The 12,576-nt window shown below is 41.3% G+C and overlaps 1 protein-coding gene across 1 annotated transcript in view; it reads right to left on the bottom strand.

The window, feature by feature from the left end:
• The window catches only part of SLC35F1 (solute carrier family 35, member F1), a gene marked incomplete at its 5' end in the record, with an annotated part of 98,516 nt that overhangs the window by 21,076 nt on the left and 64,864 nt on the right, over positions 1–12,576 (bottom strand). The window contains 3 exons of the mRNA XM_010138366.1: positions 1,804–1,856; positions 6,613–6,769; positions 9,861–10,020. Of these exons, the coding sequence (XP_010136668.1) occupies positions 1,804–1,856; positions 6,613–6,769; positions 9,861–10,020 (370 nt within the window). The remainder of the gene's footprint in view (positions 1–1,803; positions 1,857–6,612; positions 6,770–9,860; positions 10,021–12,576) is intronic.

Genomic DNA, 12,576 nt, shown 5'->3' on the forward strand with positions numbered 1-12,576 from the left:
CAAAATTAAAACCCGTAATGCCACAGCCTGTTTTAAACATGATAGACATAACAGATTGGCTTTAGGTTTTGATATTAAAAAATCATTTGCATGTTACAGCAGTTGAAAGGTAGCTCATCCATTCTTAATAGCACAATTATGGCAGATGGCAACAGGCCAGCTTGAGTTATTTATTACATTGCCTGCTGTGACTTTATCTCTACGATTCAGAAGGCTGATGATTTAACTCTGCTGGACTACAGGTTTGAGCCTGGTGCAGTGGATAAGTATTCAGGACAAGGCTGTGAACACTCTGACATAGATTTGTCAATCACTACTTGACAACTTTGTATCACTGCCAGTGCAATGGAGAGCCCACAGAGTGCAGTGGAAGCCAGGGAAGAACACAGAACTACTCATACCTGTCACCATTTAATCCATGGGCAACTACACCGCATTTCCAATTACTGCTCTAACAAAGCAAGTACACATCTGTGACGCTCTTGCTAAGATGATCTCCTCCTTACAGAGCCCAGGGACTCTTCAGAATTAGTGACATTTTAGTGGCATCACAGACCGAGTAAGACTTTATTTTAATAGCACATTTCACTGGTACTGAGTTAAAACAGAACTCCCATGGAAGTATACATGACATTTACACAGATAGATTAATTCACTATGACCATTGCTAGTTCCATCAGCATCACATTAATTATGTCCCTGAGCTCCTTATCATGAAGTACAAACACTGATGCAATTATGCTAATTATCTCACATTAAAGAAGGTCAATACACTTATAGAGTTGAGTGTATCCCTCCACGGATACTTTAAATTGATTTGTCATTTAGTTTTACAGCTCAACCATCAAATCTCCAAGAATTCTAGGTGCAAGTTGTGAAAGATGCACCATTTTTGATTATGACAGGAAATCGTGAACTAAGTTTAAAGGAAACAACAGTGTATCCTCTGTCCTCAGGGATTCCGCCATAATCAGATGCCTTTGCACACTTCTGAGCTGTCATTTGCATGTTCTTTCTCAAAGTAGGACGCAAACTATTGTCAATAGATTGCCAAAGCTTGGATTCCCTGCTAAGTATCAGCTCTATACTATTAGTATTCTTTTATTTCTTCTATAGTCATAAATAGTAAAAGAGTGATCATAGGGACTCTCGTGAACGTTGATTTGCTTTTAAAGCAAATAATTTATTGAACTAATTAGAAGGGAGTCTTAGACCATAAACTCAGCTTCCAAACTGAAATGAGAAAATGCAATCCACTGCATAGCAGAACACCGTTAAGAGCTTCACTGTGCACAACGCTACCTAAACTTGACTATTTGCTATATCCCACCAAGACTACTTGGAAAGCAATTAACCATTTGCATACAGAAATGCTCCCCTTGGAAATGAGTTTATGAGGCTACAATATGCACCAAGAGTACGTCTTTATTTTGTTAGGTTCCACTTTTTCTTTCTTTGGCATTCATTGAAAAGGTTTGGCTCCTAATGACTACCTCATTTATTTGTCCCAGTGTTGCGCTGAATCTTAGAACTGGAACTCCATTATTGTTTTACTTCATGGCTGTCTGAATAATTACCTTATGGCATTCACATGCTTAACCTAATAGTGCAAGGAAGGCATAATACAGGAACGGGAGGACGAATCATTTAAGAAAGGTGATGAGGCATGTGCTTCAATCGTTGCCAGTAACTGGTGGAAAAGTCACAAACATTGGCTCTGGTGGAACTTTTGCCTTCCCAAACGCTGGTTGTCTCCACACTGCCTTCAGTGACTATCTTCAACGAGGTAAAGAGATTCCTTACCTATTTGCCAATCCCAGGGAACTTTCAACAGCTCTTTGTGTTCCATGATTGCACTATAAGAGAAGAGAAGGCAAAATTTGATGGAAGAGAACAGAAGTTAAACTAATTCCACTCATTGAATTCAAATGCTGGACAAAACAACATAAAAAACCTTGTAACAAAAAAATCTCTGTAGGAACCAAACGGAATCAGGCTTTGCTAATCCACTCTGGCATTATCCCTGTGCCCATGTATTTGAAATATCTTCAGGGCAGTAATCAGATGTGATAGTACACAATTTCCATTGGTCTATTTCCAGCTCTCTATAAATCTGCCCAAAGTGCCCATCCCCCTATACGTTCAATCCTCTTGTACTCTTTTGACTTGGTATTCTAAAGCTCTTGAGCTTTAATGATTAATAACGTACCTGCCTGAATTATTCACCCTTCAGCGTGGCTCTGCGGTGTCAGGTAAACAGACACCACAGGCTGGCTTTGTGGAGAACACTGTGATTTGTTACACACTGAGACAGATCAAAGAGTCATAGCAATGAAAGTCAGGAAATAAAGCAAGGGATGGGCGAAGCGGCAAAAGTCCACTTTCAACATCTTGTAAGTCTTGCATTGTACATTAAATCCCAGGTCCAGAAAATTCTAAGGTGGCAACGTCAGCTGTTCCCAATCCAGGCAAATAGACCCTTGGAGATTAGGTATCTCATGAGCTAGATCTTCACTCAGCTAAACACTTCCTCTGATCTGTGATTTCCACAGAGCTCCTGCTGTGCAGAACTCTGCATGCTAGTCTGGACACTATTTTAAACAAGTATAAATTACACAGATTGAAAAACAAAGTACCTAGTACAAAAGGTGGTATGTGGAAGACCAAGTCTAATAGCAAACCTGCAGGAACTCAGTGCCTTCCAGATTAATCTGGTCTGCATCCTGCAAATTCTAATTTGCTTGCTGCTGATGTGTGGCAAATCTAATACTGCGTACAGAATAATAAGATTATTTTGTCTGCAAAATAACTAAATTACAAGTGTCTTTGTATGCATAAGGCATATGTCTCTTTTATCAGCAGTTCCTGAAGAATATAATGAAAACAAACTGCAATATCTCTTGTTCTGGCAAACAAATACTGATATAACTTAAATGTAGGAACATTGCTTTCATATTGCTGCCTATCTGATACAAAAGAAGTATAAAACAACATGCCACAGCCTATGATTCATTATGAGTTGTGAAAAAAAGAGAGGTAAGAGCAACTTTGCCACAAACTGCCATTTATTTAGTCGTGCCAGATTCCCTGAAGAACTGGAACCACCATGTTCTTTGAAAGGCTGTAGTGATTGGAAGAGGTCCTTGATGACTGAAAAGAGACAAATGCAACATCCAGTTTCAAAAAGAGCAAAAGCTATAGACTGGTCATTCTTGCACTAACCTTTGGCAAGACTATGGAGCAAATCTTCGCAGAAGACATTTGCAAGAAAGGAAGAAGACATGACTGGAAACAGCCAGCACAGACTTCTCAAGAGCAAACCATACCTGACCAAACTGACTGACTTCTATGATGAGATGACTGGCTCAATAAATAAAGAAGATGGAATGGATGAGAGGATGAGGTGTAACCTACCTTGACTTTAGCAAAGCTTGCAACATAATTTCCCAGAAGAACCTTAGAGACTGAAGAGGTATGGATGGAACGGGTGGACTACCAACAATGTAGTCTGAAGGAATAGGGCTAAGGGAAACCTCATGAATGTCAAGAAAAACAAATATGAACCCCTGTCCGTGGAGTGGAATAATCCTATGCTGGGGGTAGTACAGGTTGGGGCTGACTGGATAGAAAGATGCTTTTTAGAAATAAACCTTGGGCTCCTGATAGACATCAAGCTGAACATGACTCAGCAATGTGTCCTTGGAGCAGAGAAGGCCAACAGCATCCTGGGCTGTATCAGTAAGAGTCTGGCCAGTAAGTTGAAGGACATGATCTGTGAGACAGCAGCTGGAGTAGTGTATTCAATTTTGGGCTGGCCACAGTAAGACAGACATTGACAAATCAGAGGGAGTAGAGTGGAACCCCGTCACAATGGTTGGGTGTCTGGAGCACAGGATGTAAAAGCAGATGCTGAAACGGCAGGGTTGGTTCAGTGTAAAGAAGAGAAGGCTAAGCCAGGGGGAAGGAGGATGGGACAATAAATTTGCTATCTTAACTACCTAATGGGTAGTTACAGAAAAGATAGCCAGACTTTTCTTGGATGTGCGCAACAAAAGGATGAATGACAATGGACACAAGTTGCAATGTGGGAAACACAGATGAAATACAAGGAAAAAAATATTGGTCAACCACTGGAACTGGTTGCCCAGCAGGACTGGCATTTCAAATCTTGGAGATATTAAGAAGTCAACTATACAAGCTCCTGAGCAACCAGATGTAACTTTGAAGTTAGCTTTGAGTAGGAACTTGAACCAGATGACCTTCAGGAGTCCGTTACAAAGTAGGTTATTCTATGATTGGTTCCATCAGCCAGCATTATCTCCATTTGCTATAGTTGCTATATCCCCAACCCCTGACAATTTCTTCTCTCGTTTTGATATACAGTTCCTCCCTGCTTTAATCACATTCAACCCACTAAACTTCTCTTTCAACCATGCCTGGGTAGTTGGCCAATTCCTCCTTCACTTTATTGTTTGCCCGGACCCTTTAGCTCTTCATTTGGTGCCCAGTGGGCATCATCTGGGATTAGTTTACGTTACAATCTAATATTAAGCACTCTTGCTAAACTGTTCAAGAAAATAACAGCGTACTTCTTGAACGCGCCCTTGGAGACACAGCCCTGTACTAGAGCTGAAGTATGAACTAACACGAATCACCCACACTAATGCAGATATTTGTAAATACACATGCAATAAAAGGCAAACACCTCAGCTTTTGGCTGCTATATTGTTTTGAGATCGGTGCACGTCAATAAAGGGGACATTCACATGTGGGTACTGATTTGTCTTATCTGCATTCAGCAATAGTCCTACACACTTTTTGGTACTCCCCCTTCTTCAGAATTGCTCCTTATGAACATGAGACCTACACCTCCAGCGGTATTAGCATGAGTTCCCCTTCCTCGATCACTTTGTGGATGCCAAGCAAACTTTGACAGTGTCTAGCGTGCTGGGAAATGGCCCTATCTCTGAGTTGTTCCTTCCCCAGACTTCTTCAGTATCGCACCAAAGTGGCAGGTAGTACTTCAAAGAGTCTGCAACTGTAACGCGGGGAGCTGGCTTCTCTTTGGAACAACTGATATATTTAGTCAGACTAAACCTCTGTGAACAAAGGTAAGAAAATGCTGAATTGCTTCCTGGAACCAAGCAGCAGAAACATTACTGGTCTCTCCTGATACGCAAGCACCTTGTTAAAAAAGTACATGCATGAGCTAATCGTGGTTGGGTCTCCATAAACTGCCACAAAAGCACTAGCAGCAAAAAGCTGCAGAGGTCGGTGGAGAAAAACCTGCTGGCAGGAACTTCTGGGCCAAAGGCTGACTAGCAAAACTTCTGGGCTTTCAGCAAAGAAATGATTTCTTATTGTTCCCTTCCAGCTGTGTCCTCTGTACACAAAGATGCCTTGTTCCAGCACCAGCTGCTTCTCCCCAGCAAAACAACTTGACAACCCTGAATTGTGACTGACTGCTTGGGGTCACAAGGGGGTAACGGCACTCTAATTAAATTCAGGAATATGAGACATGTACATGACAGTTTACACACATAGAGCAAGACAAGGGCTCTGCTTTGACAATCTCAGAATCAGTACCTACCTACCATGAACACTGTAGGTAACAAAAATGCTTTAGCCATAGACACCAGGCACATTTCCCTGCTCTTGAATTCTGTATTTTAAAAGAAGGAACTGCTTGTGTGGCAGCCAGTTCAGTTAATATAAATAATTTTAAGATATGCGTTCAGATTCCACATAAATGTAATAAGCTTTCTGGCTAAAGAAAAAGAACTAATGAGGTGGGAACTGGTGGGTCATTGTTTTGATCAGTCTTTGTTCTTAGAAGCTGAATAGCTCAGATGTGCAGGGAAGCAACTTAGTTTTGACTAATAATCAAGAGATGTTCTGTGTGACAAGCACCAGTAACGGATCTGCATAACACTGGCAACGTTACGTGGTGACTTTTACTATGTTTTCAACAGTCACAGAATTACAACACTGGAAGACACCTTCCACCTTTCAGGCTTGCCCGCGAAATGTTCATTAAGTACACGTGAATTAAGTACACGTCAGGACTCCTCACTAGCTCCTGAAATCCATGAGACAATCACCTGAGTACTAAATATTTTGCAGTGAAAAGGACAGTTTCTTAAAGGCTTTTTCACTACTTCTGCCATATCATAATACAGTTACGCAGAACGAACCGATCAGTAAAATAGCTTCTGACTGGAAAAGTTTTCTGTGTGTTTAGAAATCTAAGTAACTGAAGTATGAAATAGAACCAGAGAGGCCAGATTTTGTTATTCGCGGTTCAGACCAAGACATGAAGTACCCACTTATCTTCCAGCAACAAGATGGTAGGATGTGCTTCCTACTCCTCCCTCCCCACATGACTACTCAAGGACACTAGTCCTTGAATTAGAGTACTTGGGCACAAATATGTGTCATTCTTCAAATCCACTGAAAATTTCACTGAAATATGAAAACCAAAGCAAATTTCAGAATTAGAGACGCCTCCTTTCCCCAGGATATGGCTATCTTCAAGAGAGGGTTAGAGTACCTCAACGGAGGCCACCGTTGCACTTTTTTGAGGGACCTTGGGGCTCAAACCTGCTCACTTACAGCTGAATTCCACTGAAGAAGGAGCCAAAGAGTCCAATCATGCCCAGGAATTCCACTCGGCTCAGATTTCGGACGATGTACTCCTCACACACATTGGAGATGCCGTATAGTGTTGCTCCGCCCAGGACTAAGAGATCCCCTATCAGTTTATTTTCACCTAGGAATAAACAGGAAAAAATAGAATGTCTCAAAACAACTATCTTTTGCCTAGAAACATTGCAAGTCCTTCCCTATAGATGTCAATCCTCAGTCACTAAGGAGCCCATATCTGGATTAGTAAGTTGAATGCAAATGTTCTGCCATTTTAACAGTTTTTATTCCATACCACAGCAAAATCCAGCAGAGGTGAAGGGAGAACACTACCCTTGCTGTAGATAAAAGAATCTGAAAGAATTTGAAAACTTTGTAAAAAAACACAGAAACCAAGTGGCACTTTTCCATGACTAATCCTTTTTATTTTTGGGTTTTTTTCAGATAGAATGCAACTTATAGAGAAGTTTGCATCTCATCTTGAAATCTAACAGTCTAAAGAGGTCCAGTATTTATATGTGAAACCAACTGAAAGATTCCGTGTACCTGCGAAATGAGTGAAGGAATCATTACAACCCCAATACTGACCTCATTCTCACGTGAAGCTGTTTGACAAGAAAGAGAGGAGGAAAGATGGGGCGTAGGCAGGGTGATGACAATGATAGATTTTTAAAAGAAGTTCAATTAATATAGCAGTACCTAACGAATGCCACAATCACTAAGATGCATTTTCAGTACCCCCAAGTTTATATAATTACTGAAACATACTATCAGACAGTTTGAAATCATTTAAAGTCTTTTTTTTGGGGGGGTGGGGGGGTGAGGGCTGCAGGGAGATTTGATCAAGATCAAGCTCCAGCTTGAAAACTGAGGCCCTGGCTTTGCAAACCAATGCATGCGATTCCCTCTGCACATATGGTTTGCTAAATGATTTCTACAAGAGCCTCAGCATCACAAAACTGCCAAGCATTGCTGCAGAAACAGATTCCAAAAGGCTGGATATAAGAAAATTTCCTTTGGTTCAGTAGAAATGCTAAAGTACTAGACTGTTGGTTTTTTTTTTTTTCAAGAATCCTTTTTTTTTCTTTTAAAATACCTTTTGATTTGTTTCTTTTTTTATTTCCTGCCTTTTAAAGTTCTAGTATTATTGATTTACAAAATACAGATTGCAGTAAATAAAAATGGAAGCCAAACATGCTGATTGGTTCAAAACGATCTTTTCACCATTTTTCTTTAGCGAGTTCTTTTAAGCCTTCAGTTTTCATTTCTGACTATAGTACTGAAATTTCCAGTGAGAAGACGTTTATGAATATGAGAACGGTGCTAAGAGGACAGACCAAGGGTTCGTTTATCTGGTATCCTGTCTCCAACACTGGCTCTAAGCACCAGAAAAGTGTAAGCTGTTCAGGAACAAACAGGAATGGGGTAAAGTTTAAAACAGTCCCAGTAATACTCTCTTAGTCTCCAACATTTTTCAACTGGGAGGAGATGTGGCTCTTGTATTTAGAAAATTTTACTAGATTCCCCTTTCACATACTCATCCAGTCTCTCTTTTGCGCGTACCGTGTCTGACAGCATGTTTATATTTGACCATTTACCTTTTTAAGATTGGGTACTTATTTTCCTTTTAGCCTTCCTTTGCAGTCAGCCATGGAAGATGCCCTTAATTTAAAATAACCATCAGCACTTCACCAAACCCCCTCATACCCCTGATGCATGTGATGTTTCACAGAGGCTCCAATCATCCCTCACTAAATGGTGTGGAACCCCTTAATGAAGAGGCTCAAGCATTTTTCTTTCTTTTGCTGCCAATACTTCTTCTTGTTTGTAGATTTTTAGTGTATACTTTTACCCCTTCAGATAAATCAAAGCAGCTGATCTATTTTACTTTGTTAAAGACATCATCGTTAATAAAATCATTTTGCCACTTAAAAAAACCCCGCAACTAACCAAACAGGCTGCTGTCTCACTTAACACCCATATCTGTAACAGCTTTTGTAATGAATGTGACTAATAATATCTAATTATTGCAGTTGGATGGCAAAGTGTGAGCATTCTTCAGCCTGTTCCTTGTCCTCTGAGGTCCACTGCCCCACACACTCCTGCTGATCCACACCTCACCCACCCTAGCATGTTATCCTCTGGATATTTCCTCCAGAAGCCAGGGTTGAAATCCGAGTCCCTCTGAAATCAGTCATTCCCAATGCAGCTTTTTGGCTGGCTGATTTCACAGTACAGAGAACATTCTTCCCATTTTAGCTGGGACAAGGCTACTTCTGAAGGAGACCAATGAAATAAAAAGGAGCAGGGAGATATGGTGAGTACTGACACAAACTCCCTTGTTTTAGTTAGTAGCATCCTGGCAAATGCAGTTCTAACAGCACTTGCATTTGTATTCAGAAAGCTGAGTCAAGTATTTTAAATCCCAGTCTATTATCCTCAGCTCACAATTCAGTGCTTTTAATTAAGAATGAAAACTGTACCTAATTGACAATCTTTGAAAAGAATTTCCAGCCTTCCCACATCATTTGGGATGGCACTAGAGAAATCAATGTGACAGAGGAAGTCGATCGATGAAATCTAACTCTGTCTAGTTTGCATTAATAGCTAAACACACACTATTCATATGCTGCTGCACATAAGAACATTTTACACACAAAAAGGTTCTTTTCAACGATGACAAGGGCAAATCCCAAACCTTTACTCTAAGATTCTGTGCAAACCCCAACTGTACAGTTAATATGTAGGTTCGGTGTCTTTTAGCATCTACCCAGTGACTCCACCTCCGTACAAAAAAGGGAGCAAAGTTGAGAAGAAGTAAGAGTATGCAGTGGACATGAGAGGTCCTTCTGACTCAGAGATGTAGCCAGTTTGGAACGGAAGCCACTGAGGTTCGCAGTCAAACAACTGAGCCAAACCAGAATGAAACTACAAGTATTTAGCTCGACCCCTACCGCCTGTGTGGAGGGTGACCTTGCTTTGCAGACACAGGGTCCTTGAAGTCCGTTTGCAGCAGTGCTGACTTCTAAGTGTTGACTCCTTTTTCTTCTCTGTCCATTCTAACAAAGAAGCAACTTTGAATGGTGCAGTGCTTTGGACCCATGAAGGCTTGGGGTTTCTTGCCAATTTGCCCTTTCAGTTGGTCTCAGTCTGGTACGTTCTGGTCGATGGTTTCTCTGAACAGAATTTGGACATACAACCCATCCATCCTTACTCACCCTCTCCTTGCTGTCTCCCAACAAGGACATCTGCTCCTGCCATGCAGCCCATGCCCAGAATGCAGACCACGATTCCAATGAAATGTACTGCCTTGTATCGTACCAGTAAGAAGAACCAGGAGAGCAATATCACCACTGGGATGACAAAACAGTCTAGGAGCTGTCAAGAAAAAGAGGAAAAATCACAAATCAACCCGCTAACTCTTTGCCCTACAATACTAGGATAGATTCCAGCAGAGGGGAGCAGGGTTATTTAGTTAGTAATAGCACTTTCTACCAGCCAGAAATCGTTTCCCAGTGGTTTTGTTATTATCCATCAGACAAAGGTAAGACTATTCTGTTCATGACCATTCCACAAATTCAGGAGAGTTGTTGCTCTACGGTAACACCCAAAAGCATAGTCTTGCTCTTGGATTTAGATGTTCCACAAATTCAGGAGAGTTGTTGCTCTATGGTAACATCCAAAAGCATAGTCTTGCTCTTGGATTTAGATGCATATTTCAAATTCATGGGAAGGAAACGTGGGCCAAAAGAGCGCCACACCGTTCCATCTGGTCCTCACCTCTGGTGATTAATGGACAGAGACTGAGGGCAGCTTCCCTGCAGTCTAGACATATGCTTTAACTCAGCCTTTTCAGGTCCAATTAGCAGTAACGTTCATAACACTCAAGTTGAACAGATTTATTAAATCTGGCCATATAAATCAAGGGTTTTCTGCGTGCAGAATAATTATGAAAAATCTGCCCCCTGTGGGGACTGCTAACTCCTTGGAAATACAGTCTCATATGCCCCTGAAGGAAAATGAACTCCCAAACCCCTCCTTGCCTGCAGTGCAAGAAACTCAGTCTTCTTGCCAATAGACTCTGGGCAAGAGCTTTCTCAAAGAAGCGTTATGAAACACAATCTATAATAGCTTTTTTTCAGAGACACCCAGCAATAAAATTAGAGAACATGGGATCAAAAAAGGAAACACACCAGACATTTTTGAGAGGACCTCAAGATTTTAAAATTAAAATATATTTTACAGAACACCAGTATATGTCATCAGGAAACAAAAATAGTAAGAAATTCCCAAAGAAATATGACTTTAATCGCACTTCCTAAAAGCATACAGATGATTATGAGTGTGATTCTGCAGACTAACAACAGGACTTAACAAATCGCGCAGGGTGTGTTCCTGTTCAGTGCCAACTGACACAGCAGGAACCAGAGCTGTGTGATTGCACCTTCTTCCTAATGAAAATGTCTGGAACAACCAATGGAGGAGACTGTGTCCATAGTCCTGGAAAACTACTCCACAGGCTGTTACTTTGATTTTAGATGATGCAATTTGTTTTGTCTTCCCTTTGGGCTAATTACCTGCTACTTGCTCTCTCAGTGTGATTACCACTAAGCACACAAAGTATTATGAAATAATGATCACAACCCTTTTAACTTCTTTGTCTGTCCATGCGTTATGTGAAAAGAAAAAGATTTTTGGATAATTTCAAGAATTTTAGTGCTTAGAAAATTATTCTTTACATGTGAGATACCTATGTAATAAAGATTAAATTTGGTGCGTCAGATTTTTGGACTAAGGATAATTTCCCTGAATCTTTGTTTGAGAAACAAGAGTGTGCAGTGGAAACTCATCCATTTCAAAGATTCTCCAGATAGTGAGCGGCAAAAGCCTTTGGAAGAGAACAGGTTCAGTGCTGGGACCACGTTGCTCTCGGGAGGTTCAAGCAGTCCCAAAAACTGTGGAACAGATGAGGGAAATTACAAATGGGAAAGATCCATGCTAAAAGCAGCTTCTGCTTTTTTTTCATTTAAAATGAAAAATAATCATCTAAAAGGCATGGTCAGGCCTCTTTACAGTCAAAAATGTCCTCCAGCAGTCTTCAAAATGTGGTCCTTCACAAAGTAGACACGAAAAAGGACAGGGTGGACAACAAGCCCCTCCATCTGCATCGGCCACCTGCTCCGCCCCTGAAGAGCCAGTGATGTGTGACACAGCATGTGACACAGTATGTGACACAGCTAGCGCTCGGTAACCAGTCTTTGCAAAAACACGCTTATACAAGACACCACATACACAAGAACAACAACAGAAGTTGCACTGCAGGAGAGATACCAGGGCAAGGAAGGGTGGTGGTGGGTAGACGAGGGGAAACGGGTGCAAGTTGCACTGGGAGAGGTTTCATCTTGTTATAAGAAAGAAATTCTTCTACGCTTGGAACAATGAATCACTGGAATAACTTCCCCAGGGACTTGGTAGAGTGCACATCATAGGAGGTTTTCAAGATGTGATTGGACGGGGTGCTAAATAACCTCATCTGGGCTCCCTTCCCACAAAAGGTTGGACCCGATGATCTTTGGAGGTCTCTTCCAAGCTTGGAAATCTTCCAAGATTTACGAGTCTAAATAACTGGCAGTTGGCATCACAACATAATGGACAAGCTTACATGGGCAGTATCACCTGTATCACCTTAGAGAAAGCAACCAAAATCTGTCACCAGTAAGAGGCACCTTTACCTGGCCTAGTGCACATGGCTTCCCTTCCACACTGTCCTCCTGGAGTCACCAGTAACCAGTAGGTTAGAGCGAGTCATTTAACTTTGCACTGGAGAAGCTTCTTTCGCGCTTGCCGTAGAAATGGATATCGGTAAAATAGGACCAGCCAGAGGTACTACGCAGTCTGCGATCACCTTCCTCAGGTGAGCACCTGGGATTTGAG

This window comes from Buceros rhinoceros, unplaced genomic scaffold, assembly GCF_000710305.1.
Source record: "Buceros rhinoceros silvestris isolate BGI_N320 unplaced genomic scaffold, ASM71030v1 scaffold4986, whole genome shotgun sequence".
Lineage (NCBI taxonomy): Eukaryota > Metazoa > Chordata > Aves > Bucerotiformes > Bucerotidae > Buceros > Buceros rhinoceros.